Source organism: Mandrillus leucophaeus, unplaced genomic scaffold (genome assembly GCF_000951045.1).
Source record: "Mandrillus leucophaeus isolate KB7577 unplaced genomic scaffold, Mleu.le_1.0 Scaffold256, whole genome shotgun sequence".
NCBI lineage: Eukaryota > Metazoa > Chordata > Mammalia > Primates > Cercopithecidae > Mandrillus > Mandrillus leucophaeus.
In genome coordinates, this window is record NW_012102654.1 from 3,359,956 (window position 1) to 3,380,787 (window position 20,832).

At 42.5% G+C, this 20,832-nt stretch overlaps 1 protein-coding gene across 3 annotated transcripts in view; it reads right to left on the reverse strand.

Annotated features, from left to right (window-relative positions):
• INTS9 (integrator complex subunit 9) overlaps positions 1 to 20,832 on the reverse strand; it is a 130,186-nt gene that overhangs the window by 16,361 nt on the left and 92,993 nt on the right. For all 3 annotated transcript variants that reach the window (XM_011983905.1, XM_011983904.1, XM_011983906.1), the window contains 3 exons: positions 14,443 to 14,554; positions 11,735 to 11,915; positions 3,649 to 3,709 (listed from right to left, as the gene is read on the reverse strand). In XM_011983905.1, coding sequence (XP_011839295.1) covers positions 3,649 to 3,709; positions 11,735 to 11,915; positions 14,443 to 14,554 — 354 coding nt within the window. The remainder of the gene's footprint in view (positions 1 to 3,648; positions 3,710 to 11,734; positions 11,916 to 14,442; positions 14,555 to 20,832) is intronic.

Genomic DNA, 20,832 nt, shown 5'->3' on the forward strand with positions numbered 1-20,832 from the left:
AACAATGACAGGTGCACCTGAGGAACCCTGATGGTGCGACCAGTCTACTCACATTCCTAACTCTAAGTGGCACCAGGTCATCTGTGACAGGTGCATAAGTGAGAATGTGATCACGCTCCTAGGAAACAAGCTCTACAGCAAGGCTGACTGCAAAGCAAGCAAAATAGACTTTCAAAAGCAAAGTCCACCACAAGATGTTTTGCCACACTTAATTTTCTGACATTTTTATAATATTTCTAGCCTGTATTTCACTATGGCATTGACACAGCTTGCAAAAACCCTGGCTGCTGAAATACTATTTGGACTACTGCAACCAAAAACTAACTTCTTCAAAACCTTCTACTTGGCATCCTGGTTCACTTATAAGACCTCTCCTTTACAGTATGAAAACAGTAATTACATTTAAAGTAATTAGCAGGACATTTGTTGAAATACGTGTTAAATAGTTAACTCTAAAACAAAACTCTAAAACTAAATTCCTAAATGTATCTATCTGCACTGACATGCTCTATGTAAAAACAGGCTATCTGCCTTAGTTGAGGAAAGGTTATAATTTTGACAAAGAAATGAGTGGGGAGATAATCACAGTTAACATGGATGTATTGTAACAGTACACTCATCAAAAGCAGCAAATGAACACTGACACAATACTGCCCCCTCTCATCTACATGCCCCATTCAGACTTTACCAACTGTTATCAATGCTCCTAATAGCAAACAAACAAGATAACAAACAAGTTCTTCCATTTCCAGATCCAGCCCATGGCCATGGAGTGCATATATCTGCCACAACTCTTCATTTTCTTGGCAGTTCCTCAGTCTTCCCTTGTCCCCTAGGTCTCCGGCATTCTCGAAGGGTACAGATCAGTTATTTTGTTGAGCATCATCAACTTGGGTCTGAATGCTCATTAGATTCAGGTGAGGCATTTTTAGCAGCAGGATCACAGAAATCATGCTGTTTTCTCAATAATTTGCACTAAGAGCCATGCAGTGTCAATTAGTCCAATTACTGGTGATGTTAACGTTGATTGCATATGTCAAGTTTGTCCAAACTCCAGTTACTATTTCTCTCTTTAAATATGAATTTTGTGGGGACACACTTTTTGGGACTATAAATGATCTAGTTCTTCATACAATTTTTACTTGTTGGTTTTAGCACCCACTGGTGTTTCTTGCAGGAATAAATTATAACTGCGGTGGCTGCCAAATGGTGATTTTCTAATTCTAAAATTCTTTCCTACATTAATTATGTGAGTTTACTGTTGGAAGAACTTTCCCTTCTTGCCTACGTACTCAGTTACCTCACTATGGATGTGGGAGTTTCTGTTATTCAATGGATTATATTCATTACTAGCATTATTTATTTTGATGTTCCAGTGATCTCAGATGTGGCTTCTGACCCACCATTCTCTGAGCACACAGCAAGATCTTTCAGCCTCATGTTGTATTTTCCAAAGAGGCCTGGTTCCTTTTAGTGGAGAATAGTATCTAGAAACAGCATCTGGGGGTTAAATGTGCTCTTCAGTTAGTGGCATGTAACTCTCCCAGGCCCTCTCTCTGGCCAGAGTTGGAAGATACGTATGTGCACACACACACGCATACACACACATGTACAAGTGTATTTCTCTCTGTGTCTGTCTACATATATTGAAAATAGGAGTTCACACCAATACCATCAATTCTATCCAACAGCACAGGATTTATTCTGGCCTTCGCTCTTTCCTTATATCTAACTCTGTACACCTTGATGGATTTTTTACAAGGTAAGCACATGTACATCAAGAAATAAAGCATTACTAGCTCCTCAGAAATCCCTCTTTGTCCCCTTCCTGTCACTACTGTCCCCTCCCCTCCAGGATCACTACCACACTGGCATCTAATACCACAGATTAGTTTATTGTGTTTTGAACTTTTATATAATAAAATCATACCATATCTACTGTTTTATATCTGGATTTTTCACTCACCTTATGTTTGTGAAGTTTATCTACACTGCATGTAATTGGAGCTTATTTGTTCACAGTGATATAAGGTATTGTATGATTATACCACAAAATCTATTCTATTGATGGGCAGTTGAGTATATTTCAGTACTATTACCAAAAAGTTTAGTTTTTTTTTTTTTTTAAAGACAGGGTCTTGCTCCGTCACCCGGACTGATGTGCAGTAGCACGATCACAGTTCACTGCAGCCTCAAACTCCCTCGGCTCAGGTGATCCTCCCACCCCAGCCTCTAGGGCAACTAGAACTACAGGCATGCGCCACCACACCCGGCTAATTTTTTGTATTTTTTTGTAGAGACAGGGTTTTGCCATGATGTCAAGGTTGGTCTCAAATTCCTGGCCTCCAGTAATCCTCCCACCTCAGCCTCCCAAAGTGTTGGGATTACAGCTGTGAGCCACCACACCTCACCAAATTCTAGATCTGTGTGTGTGTCTTTTGGTAACATCTCTATGCATTTCTGTTCGATGTATACTTTAGGAACAAAACTGCTGAGGCATAGAGTACATTGTTCAACTTTAGCAGATACTGTCAGTTTTCTTTTTTTTTTGTTTCTGAGACAGAGTCTCCCTCTGTCGCCCAGGTTGGAGTGCAGTGATGCAATCTTGGCTCACTGCAGGCGCCACCTCCCAGATTCATGCCACTCTCCTGCCTCAGCCTCCTGAGTAGCTGGGACTACAGGCGTCCGCCACCATGCACGGCTAATTTTTTTGTATTTTTAGTAGAGACGGGGTTTCACCGTGTTAGCTAGGATGGTCTCGATCTCCTGACCTCGTGATCCGCCCGCCTCAGCCTCCCAAAGTGCTGGGATTACAGGCATGAGCCACCACGCATGGCCGAAACTGTCAGTTTTCTAAGGTGGTGATACCAATTTAGACAACCTTTGAGTGAAAATATAACCAAAAAGAGGAGTAACTATTGTGTGTTAGCTTCATGGTAGTAGAGCAATAATAACATGAAACACAAAAAAATGTTCATAATATACCCTTGGGTGAGAAGAATCTGACAACAAAGCTGGGTATTCAGCTATACAGAAAACACCCATTTGTTCTGTGAGGGAGGAAGAAGCCTTTAGTTTTTGAACTGAAATGTTATTTTCATCATTAAAAATGTACATCTATGACTGACATAACTGGGAAGAACACTCTGCCAATACATACACCCAATTCAAAAAGGTAGTAGTATGTATCAAAATAAAATTCCTCATGCGGTCAGTAGAACAGAAGCAGGCTATGAATTGCATGAACATAGTACAGGCTAAGCATCCCTAATCCAAAATGTTCCAGAATCTGAACTTTCTGGGCACCAACATGATGCTCAAAGGAAATGCTCACTGGAGCTTTTTGATTTCACACTTTCAAATTTGGGATGCTCAACCAGTAAGTATATTCCCAAATCCCAAGTCTGAAACAATTCTGTGGCCCCCAGCATTTCGGGGAAGGGCTGCTCCACGTGTGCAACAGAAAGTGTTAATAGAAGGAAAACAAGTGAAGCTTGAGTTAAAATACTTCCCTGTGTCTGACTTGGGAGGCAAAGGGGTCTACAGGTTTACTTGGGGATCTGTTGTATCTAACGACCTGCTGTCTGCATCTGCATCAGGTTATCCACACTGCTTCCTTTCCATGTCCCAGTGATTTTGTTTTCTTACCTCTGCATGAGGAAAAGGTGGTTCTGGAAGATACACCTTACTCTGTTTGTTGTGACAAAGCCTATTAAAGAGGAAAAACACAGCAGCATGTGAGGAAGAGCACACGGTGGCATCTGTTGCCACCTAGAGGCAGCAGTGCAAATATTAAATACTGAAATTTATTAAAAATTTCCTGCCAGCGAATTTCCCCGTGAATGAAAGGCAGTGCCTACAGAGCACAGACATATTTTGTATTTTTTTAAACTTTAGAAAATTTCTCAATACATTTTTTATTAAAATATAAACTTGTTATTTTGGAATAATTTTAGATTTAAAGAAAAGCTGCAAAGACAGTACAGAGTTCCCATGTCCCCTTCACCCTATGTCCCCAGAGTTAACATCTGATATGACTGGCACAGTCATCAACTAAGAAATTAACATCAAGACGTGACAATCAACTAAACTCCAGACTTCATTCAGATTTCACTCGTTTTTCAATTCATGTCCCTTTTCTGTTCCAGGATCCAATCCAAGATACCACAGTGCATGTAGCTGTGATCAATTTCACAAAGAAAGTGATCTACACCTTGAGACATGGCTTCTGTTTTTGTCTATGTACTCTTTTTTTTTTTTTTTGAGACAGAGTTTTGCTCTTGTTGCCCAGCTGGAGTGCAATGGCGCAGTCTCGGCTCACTGCAACCTCTGCCTCCTGGGTTCAAGCGATTCTGCTGCCAAAGCCTCCCAGGTAGCTGGGATTACAGGCTACAGGCACCCGCCACCATGCTTGGCGAATTTTTGTATTTTTAGTAGCGACGGGGTTTCACCATGTTGGCCAGGCTGCTCTTGAATTGTTGACCTCAGGTGATCTACCCGCCTTGGCCTCCCAAAGTGCTGGGATTACAGGCGTGAGCCACTGTGCCTGGCCCACACACTCTTTTTAACAGCAGCATTGTTAACTCCAACGAGAGAAGAACAAAGGATCGTGGGCTAGAGACACTGTGAATGTTTTTGGTAATTTACGTTTGCTTTTTCCTAGTCAGTTATGACTTTACAATACTGAGATGTCTGGGTAAAGCAAATGTGGCAAAAAGTTTAGTTGATAAATCAATATATGTGAGTGTTGTGCAGGTTTGACATTTAAAAAACTGTCCTACTTAGAGGGAAGGAGCTCAGGGCTTCAGGGCTTGGATTTTGTATTAATACATTGTATCTAATTTTTCCTACCCTTAGTTTCATTTAACTGTGGTTTAAAAAAATCACTGTATACCCTACTTGGAAGATATAAATATGGAAGAGCAAGATGCTTTTGGAGGGTTACCTTATATTATCTAAATAGATACTAGTTCTGTCTTTACTTCTAGCTCAGGGAGACAAACATAAGTGCTTGGTTCTAAACTTATTTTTACTGTTCCAAAGGACATTATCCTGCATCCATTAAAGGCAGAGATTAGGGATACAGAAGAGATTACAATATGATTAGAGATTGTGAAGCCCATCTACATAACACTTAGGCCAGTTCTGCTAACAGATCCTTCATGCTCTGCTCTAGAATCTTCATGCAGGCACAGCAGAGAGCAACCCACCCCCTTTCTAAGACAGAGGTTGAAGGACCTGATTAGAGTTTGCTTCTTCTGGGGGTAGCTGCTGGAGTTCAAAAGGAGATCTGCGTATACCAGATTATCAGAAGAGTGAAGAATAAATGATGTTTCCAGGATCATCTCTAATTGGGAATGTGACAGACCCTCCGGCTCCCTGATGGCCGGACCTCAGGTACCACACACTCTTCCACTGCTTGTTCAACAAAGGATCAGAGCCAGGCGCTGTGGCTCAGGCCTGTAATCCCATCACTCTGGAAGGCCAACGTGGGTGGATCACTTGAACCCAGGAGTTTGAGACCAGCCTGGGCAACATGATGAAATCTCGTCTTTACAAAAATTAGCTGGGCACGATGGTGACACCTATAGTCCCAGGTACTCAGGAGGCTGAGGTGGGAGGATTGCTTTGAGACCAGGAGGTTGAGGCTGCACCGAGCCGTGATCGTGCTATTGCACTCCAGCCTGGGTGACAGACTGAAAGCCTGTCTCAAAAACCAACCAACCAACCAACCAACACTCCAAACCCCACAAAAGATCAGAGAGGTCTCTCAAGAGCTATTCCCTCCCATCTCCATCCCCTGCAAAAACAAAACCAACCCAAACAACCAAGCCCCTTAGCTTGGAGCAGGGACAGACACTGGATAGCAAGGGGCTGGGCTTCTGCAGGCATCAAAGCAGGACCATGCAGAAGCCAGAGCAGAACCCATGAGAATGGGAAACACAGAGCCAGGGAACCAGAGTGGCAGGGAGTAAGCCCAGGACAGCAGGCCGGGCCTGAGGCTGAGCACAGAGCAGCCAGGCTGTGAGGCACCCATTCAGAACACTAAAGAGGAGAGGAAGCCAAACGTCAGAACAGGCTGTGGTGGTCCTGGCGTGGGGGCCTGGGACTTGCTAAGTTAATGCAAGTCTGGAGCTAGCAGCTATCCATTTTGGTAACTGAGTTCCTTATTTAGGGAGAAAGGGTGCTTTACAGCAAGGTTGCATGAAAGAGAACAGCACAGTGAAACAGAAATACAGAGAAATCTCCCAGGCTCAGATTCCCCTGCCTCAGCCTTCTGAGTAGCTGGAACTACGGACATGCACCACCATGCCCTGCTAATATTTTAATCTTTTGTGGAAATGAGGTCTTGCTATGTTGCTCAGGCTGATCTTGAATTCCTGGTCTCGCGCAATCTTCCCGTCTTGGCCTCCTAAAGTGCTGGGGTTATAGCTGTGAGCCATCCTGACTGGCCTCTTTCTACTTCTTTAACTATTTGTCTTCACACTTTTCCTAAATGTTTGTTCTCTACCGACCCCCAAAATGCAGGCATTACTTAAGTCCATCCTTTTCCCACTGCCTGTTCTTCTAATCTGAAATCCTCTCCCCAGGCAATCCCATTCATTCTTGTGGCAATCCCAGCCACTCACAACTACCTCAATGCTGAGGACACTCAACCTGTGACTCCAGCCTGGGCTTCTCAGATCTTTGAACTGGACAAGTTTCACCTGCACATCCCCTGCCTCAGGCACCGTGAATGCCCTCAGGGACAAAACCAAACTAAGCTAACCATCCTTGCTGTATGCACCTACCCTTCCTTTATAGAATCTATTTTGTTTGGGGTCAACACGATCTACCACACTAGAAATTGCAGTGTCAATCTCGATTGCTACCATTTCTGTATCAAGTAACCAGTAAGTACTGCCCGTTGTATTTCCTCATCGCCTCTCAAATCGGTTCCTGCCTTCCTTTCCTCCAGGATGGTAGAGACTGGAGTCTTCTGTCCCTCAGCCTCTGCAAAGACTATTGTCTTATACTTCAGTTTCACCCACTCCCACCACCCCCAACAAACTTCACATAAATGCAGAAGGCTCTATATAAAATGCACATATAATCATGTTCATTTCCTGCTTAAAATCCTCCAATGAATCCCTACCATGGACAGGATCCCTCCAGCCTCGTACCCTGCCACTCCCCACCCTGAACTTCATACTGAAACAATAAAGAACTATGGATAGTTCTCTGAACGAACCAAACCATTCAAACCTCCCATCTATGTATTGGCCTGTGTTATCCACTTGACCCACACTATCACCCCCCAGCAGCCCACCCAGCTCATCCTTAAGTAGGGTTTCTGTCTGGCTGATTCTTGGTCATTCTTCAGGAGCACCTCCTTCCAGAATGCCTTTCTTAAACCCCCAAATGGGGTCACCACCCCTTCTCTGAATACCATAAACATATACCTAGGTGTGTGCATGGGTATGGGTGTATATATCTCCATCAGATTATTTCCAAGTGGTAAGAGGTTTACATAGCTGCCTCTTCCTTCATGGTACACATTCCTCAAGGTCAGGGACCTCTCTGTATCCTCAGTGCTTTGGCACTTAAAGGTTTATGGAATGAACTAAATAAAACTATAGATGGAAACAAGAATAATATGATCTCTGAGTTTAGGAGTCTATGGGAGGAATATTTGAAAGGCTTAAAAGACAGACACGTCTCATGTCTCAGCATGGGAAAACTACTGCAAAGATGCTGATTTGTAATTTATAGGTTTTGTGGACTCAAAAAAATATTCTGAAAACTGGCAAAGTGATTCTACAATTCTTATACAAAAATAAGTAAGCAAAAATAGCTCCAATAATTCTGATGAAGAGAAATAATAGAGAAATGTACTTTACCACTGAGTACAATTATAAGTGAGGCTGCAGTTATTAAAATATATTGGCAGTATGTTGGCCAAAGAATGAATGGCTCACTCAATCAGGGTAGTCTAGAAACAAAATCTAGTACATATGAAAGTCTGGCATATAACATTAATACAAGTCAGTTGAAAAAGTTAACATTATTCAGTAAATAGTACTTGGACAGGTAACTACATGACTATTTGGGAAAAAAACAAAGTTAATGCTTCTCTTCATACTCTATACTAAAACACATTCCAGATAAAATAGTTAAGGGATGATATAAAAAAAGAAAGAAGCTACAATAAAACTGAAAGAAAGTATGTTTAGCCATGTGACACCTATCAGGCAAGAATTTTCTAAAGATAATATCAACAGAAGAAACTGCAAAAGAGACTAAAATAATCAGTATAAAAAACTAAAAAAACTTATTGCAAAAAAACAAACAAAAAACCAAAGGCCTAAATGCAATGTGGGACCCTGGATTGGATCCTGAACAGAAAAAAAAAATAAAAAAAAAAAAATTGTGGAGAAACTGGTGCAATCACAATAAACATCAGAGTTAATAATAATGTACTAATGTTATTTAGGCCAGGCATAGTGGCTCACGCCTGTAATCCCAGCACTTTGGGAGGCCAAGGTGGGCGGATCACCTGGTCAGGAGTTCGAGACCAGTCTGGCCAACATGGTGAAACCCTGTCTCTACTGAAAAATATAAAAATTAGCTGGGCATGGTGGTGTGCACCTGTAATCCCAGCTACTTGGGAGGCTGAGGCAGGAGAATCACTTGAACCCAGGAGGCGGAAGTTGCAGTGAGCTGAAATTGTGCCATTGCACTCCAGTCTGGGCAAGAAGAGCAAGACTCCGTCTTTTTTTTTAAAAAAAAAAAAAAAAAAGGTACTAACGTTATTTTAAAAATTTGGATGAATGAACATGGTCACATGAGACATCAACACTAGGGGAAACCGAGTAAGAGGTATACAGGAACCCTCTGTACGATCTGTGTACTTCTCTGTAAATCTAAAATCATTCCAAAGTAGTAAGTTTATTATTTAAAAATTGGAAAAAAAAAACCAAGACAAAAATGTGCCAAAATAAGAAAAAAAAGTCTACCTAAATATATCCTTAATACATATATAAGGAGTTCGAATAAATGTATGAGTGATGTACAAAACCTCTAACAAGTAAATGGGCAAGAAGAGAACGATTTACAGAAAAATCTTTCTGGAAAGCAATTTAGATTCAGATAATAAGCATTAAAAACTATTTATACCCTTTGTTCCAGTAATTCTACTTTTAGTAATTTACCTAAAGCAAAAGATGTCATCATATATACAGAGATATTAATTGAACATTTGTTACGAAAAGCAAAAAAATTGGGAAAAGCCCTTCCATCCAGTAGTAAGAAATAGTTAACTACATCATACTATACACAAATGATGTACAAATGATGGAATAATGTAGTCATGTAAAATTTATGTTCTTAAAGATTTGATGCTTTAATATTTATTTATTTTTTTTCTTTTGAGACGGAGTCTTGCTCTGTCACCCAGGCTGGAGTGCAGTGGCTCGATCTCGGCTCACTGCAAGCTCCGCCTCCCAGGTTCACACCATTCTCCTGCCTCAGCCTCCCGAGTAGCTGGGACTACAGGCGCCCGCCACCACAACTGGCTAATTTTTTGTAATTTTAGTAGAGATGGGGTTTGACCGTGTTAGCCAGGATAGTCTCAATCTCCTGACCTCGTGATCCACCCACCTCAGCTTCCCAAAGTGCTGGGATTACAGGCATGAGCCACTGTGCCTGGCCTCTAATATTTAATTTTTAAAAGCAGGATTCAAAATTAAATATTCAGTAAGATACTGATATAGGAAAAAGAAATACATCAGAATGCTAAGAGTGGTAAGTTATTTCTGGATAGCAGGATTATGGGGTCAGTTTTTTTTTTTGAGATGAAGTCTCCCTTTGTCCCATGCTGGAGTACAAAGTCGTGATCTCGACTCACTGCAACCTCTGCCTCCCAGGTTCAAGTGATTCTCCTGCCTCAGCGTCCCAAGTAGCTGGGATTACAGGCACCCACCACACGCTCGGCTAATTTTTGTATTTTAGTAGAGATGGGGTTTCGCCATGTTGGCCAGGCAGGTCTCAAACTCCTGACCTCAGGTGATCCACCCGCCTCGGCCTCCCAAAGTGCTGGGGTCACAGGTGTGAGCCACTGTGCCTGGCCGGGGTCAGTTTTTTTTTTTTTTAACTATCTTCTGTAATTTAAATTTTTTTCTATGGTAAATACATATTACATGTATATTAGAAACTAACAAATATCTAAAAACCAGAAACACAAAAACAACCTCCTCTCATTTTTGTATTCTCGACTTCTGTTGAATAAAATATTCCAACAACATAAAACATATGTGGTGGGTGAAAACTGGACTTGAAGAGTGCACACCCTGCTGGGATCCAAGCACAGAAGCCCACAGGGCTGGCCCAGGGAGTTATCTTCTTCAGTATTTTTATTAAGGATCTGGAAGCAGAAATTCAGAACACACTGATGAAATGTGCAAGTGATACTGAGGGTAGACTGCTCATTACTCAAGATGACCTTCCTCTGTTGGGAAAAATGAGACCCTGTTCACAAAGGATAAAATTCACTGGGTACCAATAAAAAGTGACAAAGGGCCGGGCGCAGTGGCTCACGCCTGTGAACCCAGCACTTTGGGAGGCCAAGGCAGGCGGATCACCTGAGGTCAGGAGTTTGAGAACAGCTGACTAACATGGTGAAACCCCGTCTCTACTAACAATACAAAAATTAGCTGTGCATGGTGGCGGGTGCCTGTAATCCCAGCTACTCGGGAGGCTGAAACAGAATTGCTTGAACCCAAGAGGCAGAGGTTGCAGTAAGCCAAGATTGTGCCACTGTACTCCAGCCTGGGCGACAGAGCAAGACTCCGTCTTAAAATAAACAAACAGAAAAAAAACGCTACAGAGAAGAATAATTTGTACATAGGATAGAGAAGCCTGTATGAGTCTAAACACAGGTGGGGTTTAGAAAAAAAGACCACAGAAGGGAATGAAAAAAGTACTTTAAAAAAGCAAGGGTTGGGAGCAGCATAATTGAATATGTTACGAGAAGGTGATGCACAAATTCCTTTTTAATTAGAAACTCAGTACATGCTGTGTCTATCTGGTTACCTCACGACTAAAAGGATTAAATGCACCCTAGACTGCCTGTGTCACAGTCCCAGAACGTTTGGGAAGCACCATTCTAAGGCACCATTGGGATATTGTACAAGTTATTTCCCACTTCTCCCTTTATTTTTGGTCAGGTGAGTTACATTCAAACATGCATCTAAATAACTCTAAAAAGGTTCACTAACTTCGTATTGTTTAATATTTGCCAACTCTAAGATTTGATAATTTTCTGATGTAATAAAATTTTGTCAAATATCATACTATTGCAACTTTAAAAAATCTAGTTTTTCTTCTCAGATTTGGTACTATACATTTTAGACAACATGAGCTTGGGCTTGAAAATTTTTTTTAACTTTTAGAATGTCATTTCACTGAGTAACAGGCAGAGGGTGATATTTGAGAAGTATATAAGATTTTTGTTACCAATTTTGAAAGTGCTGGGCTAAGGTAAGTCTCTGCCTTACATGCTTCCCTCTTTGACAACTATTATTCTAAACTTAGCAATGCCACAGTTTTGGCTTTTAATAATGCAATCTTATCACAGAAAGAAAAACAACAAAATGAAATTTCCATAGTAATGTGAGAAAAAACAGGATTATTTTTATTCTTACTGCTTGAATGTCCTGAATCAAATAAAATTCATAGAAAAAAACTACTGACATACCACTCAGCAAAGATCTGGGAAAACTCCAGTGAACTGTTGGCCACAGGGGAGATGAAGTAGAGGGGGACGCTGGAGAGCCCAGCTGAGTCGATGTACTGATACAGGCACTCCAGGAGGTCATAGATCACTCCAGAAGGGTAGCAGGGAACCAACACGTTTCCTCCATTCCGGACTGTCAGAGCTAGAAAAGTGGATGCCAGAGGAGAAAAAACATCGTATCAAGAGGGCAGTGTTATAGACTGTAACTTGTAAAATAAGATTTGCACTTGTTTACCGACTTCTGTTTTTATGATTCACTCGCCTGTCTAATAACCTGCTTCTTTTGAAGAACACATCAAAGCAGGGGATGCTATAGGCTGATACTGATTTTCTCATCACTGTCTAATCTAGGTCCCTGGGAATAGAGCATGTGATTAGGGGTTTGGGTTTTTACCAATGGCAGCTGAGCTTCAGGACAGAGCCTCCAAGCTCCTTCCTGTTTTAGATCCTGCTCAAAAATTTGCTGGATTTGTTTCTGTTCAGTCTCTGAACATGGCTGAATGACATATAAGGAAATACGCCAAGTTTTTCTGTTTGAGTAATATTTGTCTGCAGGAGTTAGTAGTATTTTCTTTCATTAACGTTTGTCTGCAGGAAAATCCCCTATACTTTAAGTACTTAGGCTCACCTAGATGCTGTAACTTGAGTGCTGGTGGACTTGCTATTGCTAGAGTATGGTATTAAAGTAGGGTACAGTGGAGAAAATCAACATAGCTGGTCATAGCTCAAGAGCCTGGCTCAAATCCTACCTCTGTCCCAACCCACAGGACCACAGGAAAGCCACTACAACCTTCCCTGGCCTCAGTTCCTGCATCCGTTACACGAAAAGAATGAATGAGATCAGTAATTTTCAAGCTTCAGTTTGCATGGAAAATGTCAGAGAATATGTTGAAAATGCAACTTTTCTTCTGGGTGTCTCCTTTCCCCAGAGATTCTGACTTACCAGGTAGGGCCCCCAAATTTGCATTTTTAATAAGTAATCCCATTGGTCTTAAGGAATGTGGTTAGTGGACCCCACTTTGGGAGACTGAATTAGAAGTAAGGTTCCTTTCAAGCCTAAAGTTCTTCGAGTAGATGATTCTAGACTATAAACAAACATACAAACCAAGACTATTTGAGATTAGTCCAATTATTTTTCTAAGGTAAAAATAAATTACCTTTGGGTTAGTATCAAAGAACAAAAACAGACTATGTTTATTAGCATGGCCAAGTGAAATTTCTAAGAACAGTGCCTTCCATGTAAATATAAGAAGATGACCACTTCTTCTTCCTAGAGCAGAAGTAGTATCACTTAAAGTTGCTAGAGCTGAAGGTCTGAGCTCATTAACTTAGCTGTTATGGACTGAATGTGTGTGTCCCCCACAAGATTCTTATGTTGTAGGCCTAACCCCCACTGTGATGGTACAGAGAGGCAGGGACTTTGGGAAGTGATCAGGTTTAGATGAGGTCACAAGGGTGCAGGCCCCATGATGGGATTCATGCCCTCGTAAGAAGAGAAAGAGAGGCTGGGTACGGTGGCTCACACCTGTAATCCCAGCACTTTGGGAGGCCGAGGCGGATGGATCATGAGGTCAGGAGTTCGAGACCAGCCTGGCCAACATAGTGAAACCCCGTCCCATCTCTACTAAAAATACAAAAATTAGCCGGGCACGGTAGTGTGCACCTGCAGTCCCAGCTACTCAGATTTAGTGAGTTATATCTGAAGGAAAATAAATTTCTTACAGGTAGAAAATGCCCCATACCTCTCTTAATTTAGCCTTTCTCCAAAAGAAGAAAGAATAAAACCAATCAAATATTAGTGGGGAAAAAATATACCTGTTTGGCTGGGTGCTGTGGCTCACACCTGAAATCCCAGCATTTTGGAAGGCCAATGTGGGCAGATCGCCTGAGGTCAGGAGTTCCAGACCAGCCTGGCCAACATGGTGAAACCCTGTCTCTATGAAAAATACAAAAATTAGCCAGGTGTGGTGGCACATGCCTGTAGTCCCAGCTACTCAGAAGGCTGAGGCAGGAGAATCACTTGAACCCAGGAGACGGAGGTTGCAGTGAGCCAAGATCATGCCACTGCACTCCAGCCTGGGTGACAGAGCAAGACTCTGTCTCAAAAACAAACAAACAAACAAACAAACATACATATATATATATATATATCTGTTCACTGTATTGCTGTTGTGAGTTCAAAGTGTAACACTCTTTTCAGTGCTATTATTTCAAAGATGTACTGCCTCCCTTCTTTGACAACTGCTACCCTGTAAGCACTCCTTCCCGCATTATTGTAAAATAGTATATTTATTATTATTATTATTTATTATTTTTTTTTTTGAGACGGAGTCTCGCTCTGTCGCCCAGGCTGGAGTGCAGTGGCCGGATCTCAGCTCACTGCAAGCTCCACCTCCCGGGTTCACGCCATTCTCCTGCCTCAGCCTCCCGAGTAGCTGGGACTACAGGCGTCCGCCACATCGGCTAGTTTTTTGTATTTTTTAGTAGAGACAGGGTTTCACCGTGTTAGCCAGGATGGTCTGGATCTCCTGACCTCATGATCCACCCGTCTTGGCCTCCCAAAGTGCTGGGATTACAGGCTTGAGCCACCGCGCCCGGCCAGTATATTTATTATTGTAAAATAAATGCAAGATAGAGCATCCAACGTAAGATGAGAGATGGTTGCACACCTAGGTTGCTGCAGAATTCTCCCACCATGCCATCTGGGTTTGCAGTGGGGATCTGGGTAAGCCCTGTCAGGACAAGAACATCGCTGTTTTTGAGAGAAGCTTGGTCCATGGGCTGAAAAAGAACACAGAAATACGGTTAGTAATTTTAAAAGGAGCATTACCTGCAAATAGTGAAAGAATAAGAGAACACAGACATTGCTCTTTCTATGATGAACCCATCATCGAGCTCTCTTATGTTCTCTAAGGAATAGTCTGTCCTTAACCACTGGCTGCCTAAGTTGGGTGGGGACTGATGGCAGGAGGCAAGAGGAGGCTTTACGCAGGGATGAACAAGTTCTGTATCTTCACTGGGGCAGTGATTACATCAAAATTCAGTTTTACACATTTAAGATCTTTATGTTTCACCATATATACATTTTACCTCCATTAAAACAAGGTATCTTATATTTCTGTAATGCTTTCTTCGTTTCAAAATGCTATCTCACACGTCATCAGTGGTTCTCAAGCTTCACATGAGTCAGAATCCCCTGGAGGGGGTGCAAAAACACGGAATGCTGGGTCCCTCCCAGAGTTTCAGATGCAGGTTGGGATGGGGCCTGAGAATCTGCATTTTCACATGTTCCCAGGAGATGCTGCCATTGCTGGCCTGGGGGATCACACTTTGAGAAGCATATATTATAGAATTTGATTCTTAAAATAACTCTGAAGCACAGGAAATAAGCATACACTATGGGAATATGGAATTTGGGACTCAAAGAGGTAAGGAGATTTACACTAAATCCCAGTGGCATAGAAGCCATGAAGAACCCTGGATTGGGAACTAGAAGGTCAAATCTACTCCCAATTCCATGACCAGCCTCATGACCTCAGTCATGGCTCTGAGTTGAGTTTCCTATAAAATGGGGCTATTTCTTGACCCATCTCCCTTAGATGACTTCTGTAAGTCTCATAGGTTAACATCCATGATCTTCTTGTGAACTAGGAACTCCCAGGGCACACTACTATGTGATTCTTAGGATGCTGTGTTTTTATTTCTACTTACCACAGCTTGAATTTAATTTTGATTGTTTTCCAATCATTTCAAAAAATATTACCTTTTCTAAATAAATTAGGATTAAAATAAGAAACCAAAATGAGGGCCCATGGATTAAGAAGCTGGAGAGCTCACAGGAGAGCTCATAAAGATTTCCATCTGAAATGCATCCTCTCCTCGTCTCCATTGAAAATACCCAGTGGATCATCAGAAGAAAAAAGCTAGCAACACAGTTTATTATGAAGGCCTATCCCTCTTTTTTCTGTCCCACCCAATTTCGCAATAAATAAAATTCCAAATAATAGCAAAGTCTCAACATCTGCATTGTGGTCTCCAAGGAGCTGTGCCTTGAGTATTTTCCTTTCACCTTCTATTATATATAAGCATGGATACATGAGCTTCGTTATTTTTAAAATAACATAATTGTGGTCTTATATTATAAGCAGCTTTATAACCTGAAAAACATTTAATATGAAAACAGAAAAAGGCCAGTGGTGAAGACAGCTATATGTGAATAGCTTCTATTTTCTATTTGCACAAGTATTTTCACACAAGTATGTAAGAGCGTTTTCTCTGCTTGGGCAGAACTCATCTATTTGTACTTCTCCAACAAATACATATGCATCCATTGTTTCCAGAGAAGAGAGGAAGGTAAGTACAGGACAGCGATTCTTAGCAGATGTGTAAGGGGCCTCAGATGATTTCTCATGTGCGAGTGTCAACTGGAAAGAAACCAGAATGGTGACAAAGGAACCAAGCATCAATGGGTAGCAGTTAGCTTAAAATGGCAACCATTTTATATGGACCTTGTTAGAATGAACCAATAATGATCCCGAGGGCTGAAGGGAGATGAGGGACTTTAGAGGATCCAGGAACCTTCTGAAATGGTATATACAATTCCGTGTGTGCCTGTGTATACTTTTCTTTTTTCTTCTCATCTTGGCTCACTGCAACCTCCACCTCCCGGGTTCAAGTGATCTCCTGCCTCAGCCTCCTGAGTAGCTGGGATTACAGGTGCTCACCACCAAGCCCAGGTAACTTCTGTATTTTTAGTAGGGAAAATTGTCACCATGTTGGCCAGGCTGGTCTTGTACTCCTGACCTCAAGCGATCTTCCTGCTTTGGTCTCCCAAAGTGCTGGGATTACAGTCATGAGCCACAATGCCCAACCTCTGTGTATACTTTTCCATAAATTTAACTGGGTGGTGAAATGGGGCCATGATCCTAAAAAGATGAAGAACTGCTAATCCACACTTGAGCTCAGACATTTGAGGCTGCAGTGAGCTATGTGTGTACCACTGTGCTTTGGCCTGGCCGGCATTGCAAGACTGTCTCCCTCTCAAACAAAACAAAAGAACTACCGATCCAGATAAAAACACGTAACACAGGCAGGGCTCGGTGGCTCACGCCTGTAATCCCAGCACTTTAGGAGGCCAAGGCAGGTGGATCACAAGGTTAGGCACTGGAGACCAGCCTGGCCAACATAGTGAAACTCCGTCTCTACTAAAAATACAAATAATTAACTAGGCATGGTGGCAGGTGCCTATAATCCCAGCTACTCGGGAGGCTGAGGCAGGAGAATGGCTTGAACCCGGGAGGTGGAGGTTGCAGTGAGCTGAGATCACGCCATTGCACTCTAGCCTGGGCAACAAGAGCAAAACTCTGTCTCAAACAAAACAAAACATGTAACGCAGAGCAAACTCTGCAAACATCTCTGAAACTTGGCCATCAGCATCTTCCTCTGAATATTAAAGGACCGCCAACACACAAACAGAGGCAGTGCTACAGTACGAATGTCGCCGAGTGGGAACCATTTTAAGATACCTCATGATCAGGTCAGACTGGATGTTTGTAATTTTAGCCCTTAACTCAGAGACATTTCTCGTTGATTCCCAGGGCTACTGTGATGAAGCAGGCTTAAAAGGCTTTTAGTGACACTCTCCAAAGCAAGCTGACACCTCAAACATCTCCATTTCACCACCAAAGGGCAAATGTATAGATTACTGGTGTCAATGACCAGTCACTGAACGCTGCAAACGGGAACATTTTGCTCAAACACACACACAAAGAAAAAGCCATCTTGTCCAAGTACCAACTTAAAATACCTTACAAAGTTGAAAGTCACAAACAAGTGATTCTTCTTTTTGGTCACTTTGCAAGCCGGGGACCCCCGGCCAGCGACGCCCCACTTGGGCCTCACTCAGCCACACTGGTGTGCCCCAGCTTACCTGTTACTGCTTATACCTGTGTTCAGTGGTGTCCGATCTCTTGTACAGTGCCCAAGAAGAATGAGAATACACTGAACATTAAAGGGCGAGGAGGGTGAAGAAGAATTTTATTGAGCGATGGAACAGCTCTTAGAAGAGAGGGGATGTGGGGGGTGGTCCCCCACCCCTGCGGTTGGGTGGTTCTCTCCTATTATTGACTGAGTCTGGGGTCTTACAAGCAGAGGATGCACAGTGCATGCTGATTGGTTAGTATGTAAAAATGGTTAAAGCAAAGACACCAATAAAAGGTGAGTATCACAGTGTAGAAAGGGTAGGTATATGTAAAATAGGTGAAGGGTGGGGATCAATCAGGGGAAAACGCACCAAACAGAAAGATAAATTCTCAATCTGAGTCCGAAGATTTAACTTGTAGCTTGGCTTTCAGGCTTTAAACCGTCTTTGGCTTGGAGGTGTGGTTTCACTGGGTACCCATCCTATCTGCCCAGGCATTTGGCTGCCTCCTGTTGCTCTCACAAACTTGAGGAATAATATTTTCATAAACCCCAAGCCTAAGAGGGCTGTGGCCATGGTGTCGGGCCTCTGATGCTTCATTTAGATTGAACACTTGCCACAAGGCATGAGAAGAAGATCTGGTCCCTAGAAGCTTATAATCCAGCTGAAGAAAACATTTATGCATAATTTTAGAAAAAGGATTTTTCAAAAAGCCACAGAAAGTATAATGCAGATTTTCAGAGTTTGCACTGAGTATACAGATGCCAAGAGGAATGCAGACTAGCAAGCTGCACCAGGCCAGGTGAGGTCAGTAACACATGGCTTTTGGCAGATGATGTTTTGCTCCAGTTTTCTTTTCTTCCTTGGCTAAGGAACTTAAGACTCAATTTCAACAGCCTGGGTCACTCACTGCCTTTGGAACATCTCCCAGACATCTCTCCCTTCCCCAATACCAAGTTGTCCCTTTAACATGTGCCCTGGGGCTTCTAATACTTTCTATCTCAGCACTGATCACTCCAAACTGAAAGTACTATTTACTTGTCTGTGTCCCCCACAGGACTCTGAAGCTCCGTGAAGGCAAGAACTTTGTTTCCCTGTTGCCTAGCAAAATGCCTGGCATACAGCATTTGCTAAACAAACATTTGCTGAATAGATGAATAAATAAAAAGAACATGGTCTGGTAGGAAACGTGAGAATTTCACACTGGGAAAGAGTGCAGTGGGAGTCAGGAAGGTGAGAGAAAGCATGACCACTGCAGGATGGAGAGTGTACTCTGGGCTAGAGAAAGGAGTTGAGTAAAGAGAGTGCAATTGGTAAAGGACCAAAGTGATCAGGATCATGCCCACTGACAGAGTGGGCAGTGAGGAGTCAACCTTCTGAAGCAGCAAATGACATTCTGGTAACAGCAATTACAGGAGATTTTGCTAAAGGAGGTGGGTGAGAGCAAACAGAGAACATTTTTAAGGCCCCTATAGCAGTCCAGACAGAGAGAAACAAATTATAATGTCATGGCAGGTGAGGAGATGGAAGCACCAGATCCACTTGACTGATCACCTGCACCCTGGAGAAAAGTTCTGCATGTACACATCTTCGCCCACTATTACCACTTCTGTAAATTTCATGTATCTCCTATAGCCTAGCTTACTCTGTTCCCCAAAGTAGGGGTTTAGGAAATATCACTAACTACATGAGGTAATGAATGAACAACTAAACAAATGCACCATAAATGGTATACTTTATTTCTGAGAGAAGGAAACATTCTGCAGAGAGAAGCTGTATAGCCAGATAAGACAAATAAGATAGAAAGCATGGAAAGAAACAGGTGGAGAGCCAGTAAATTGTCTGGTCTCCCTCTCCTTGCTTCGTGGGACCTACCTCCAACCAATCCATGGACTATTAGTAGCTCAGCTTACCTGCCGCCCTAGCCCCCAAATATATTAGGCTTAATTTTTACTGTAGAGCTTCCAGATCAGGGCATAGTATTGCAGAAACAGCATAACATTTGGGGAAATTCAGGGGGAAGAAAACATTACAAAAAACAAAACAAACCTACCTAGCAACTGCCTTAGTTCTTAAAAATTTGATTTGGCTGGGCACAGTGGCTCATGCCTATAATCCTAGAACTTTGGGAGGTCGAGGCAGGTGGATCACTTGAGCCCAGGAGTTTGAAACCAGCCTGGGCAACAGGGCAAAACCCCATCTCTACAAAAAATACAAAAAAATTAGCTGGCATGGTGGTGTGCGCCTATACCTCTAGCTACTCAAGAGGCTGAGACGGGAGGATCTCTTAGGCCCAGGAGGCAGAAGTTGCAGTGAACTGAGATCATGCCCTTGCCCTCCAGCCTGAGTGACAGAGTAAGACCCTGTCTCAAAACAAACAAATAAACAAACAAAAAACAAAAAACAAAACCCAAAAAACAAAAAACCTGATTCAAGAAATCCAAATTTAAGATATTTTCTTTAGATTTAAGAGAAGAAACTACATTACTGCCAGTCTTTGTTTATTTATTTCTTATTTATTTTTGAGACAGAATCTTGCTCTATTGCTCAGACTGGAGTGCAGTGGCGTGACCTCAGCTCACTGCAGCCTCAACCTCCTTGGGCTCAAGCGAGACTCCCACCTCAGCTTCCCAAGTACCTGGAACCACAGGTGCATGCCACCATGGCCAGCTAAGTTTTGTATCTTTTGTAGAGATGGAGTTTTACCATGTTGCCCAGCCTGGTCTCAAACTCCTGGGCTCAAGCAATCCTCCTGCCTCGACCTCCTAAAGTGCTGGGATTACAGGCGCAAGTCACCAGGCCCAACCAGTGCCAGACTCTTTAAGACCTCAAGAAAATGAGCCAATAAGAGCATTCCCCTGACCTTCAAAGGGAAAAAGACCATGAAGTACAGGTGTGGGAATTGTGCCAGCTCTAGGAGACCTTCTCATAGGCCAACCACCATCTTCCAACCCCATGGATAAGAAGGAATTCCCACAGTGAAGAATAAAACATCATAAGCTCAGGGAATGACTGGGTGGAAAATGCCAATTCATTTTTTTTTATTTCATTTCTTTTTTTTTTGAGACGGAGTCTCGCTCTGCCGCCCAGGCTGGAGTGTAGTGGCCGGATCTCAGCTCACTGCAAGCTCCGCCTCCTG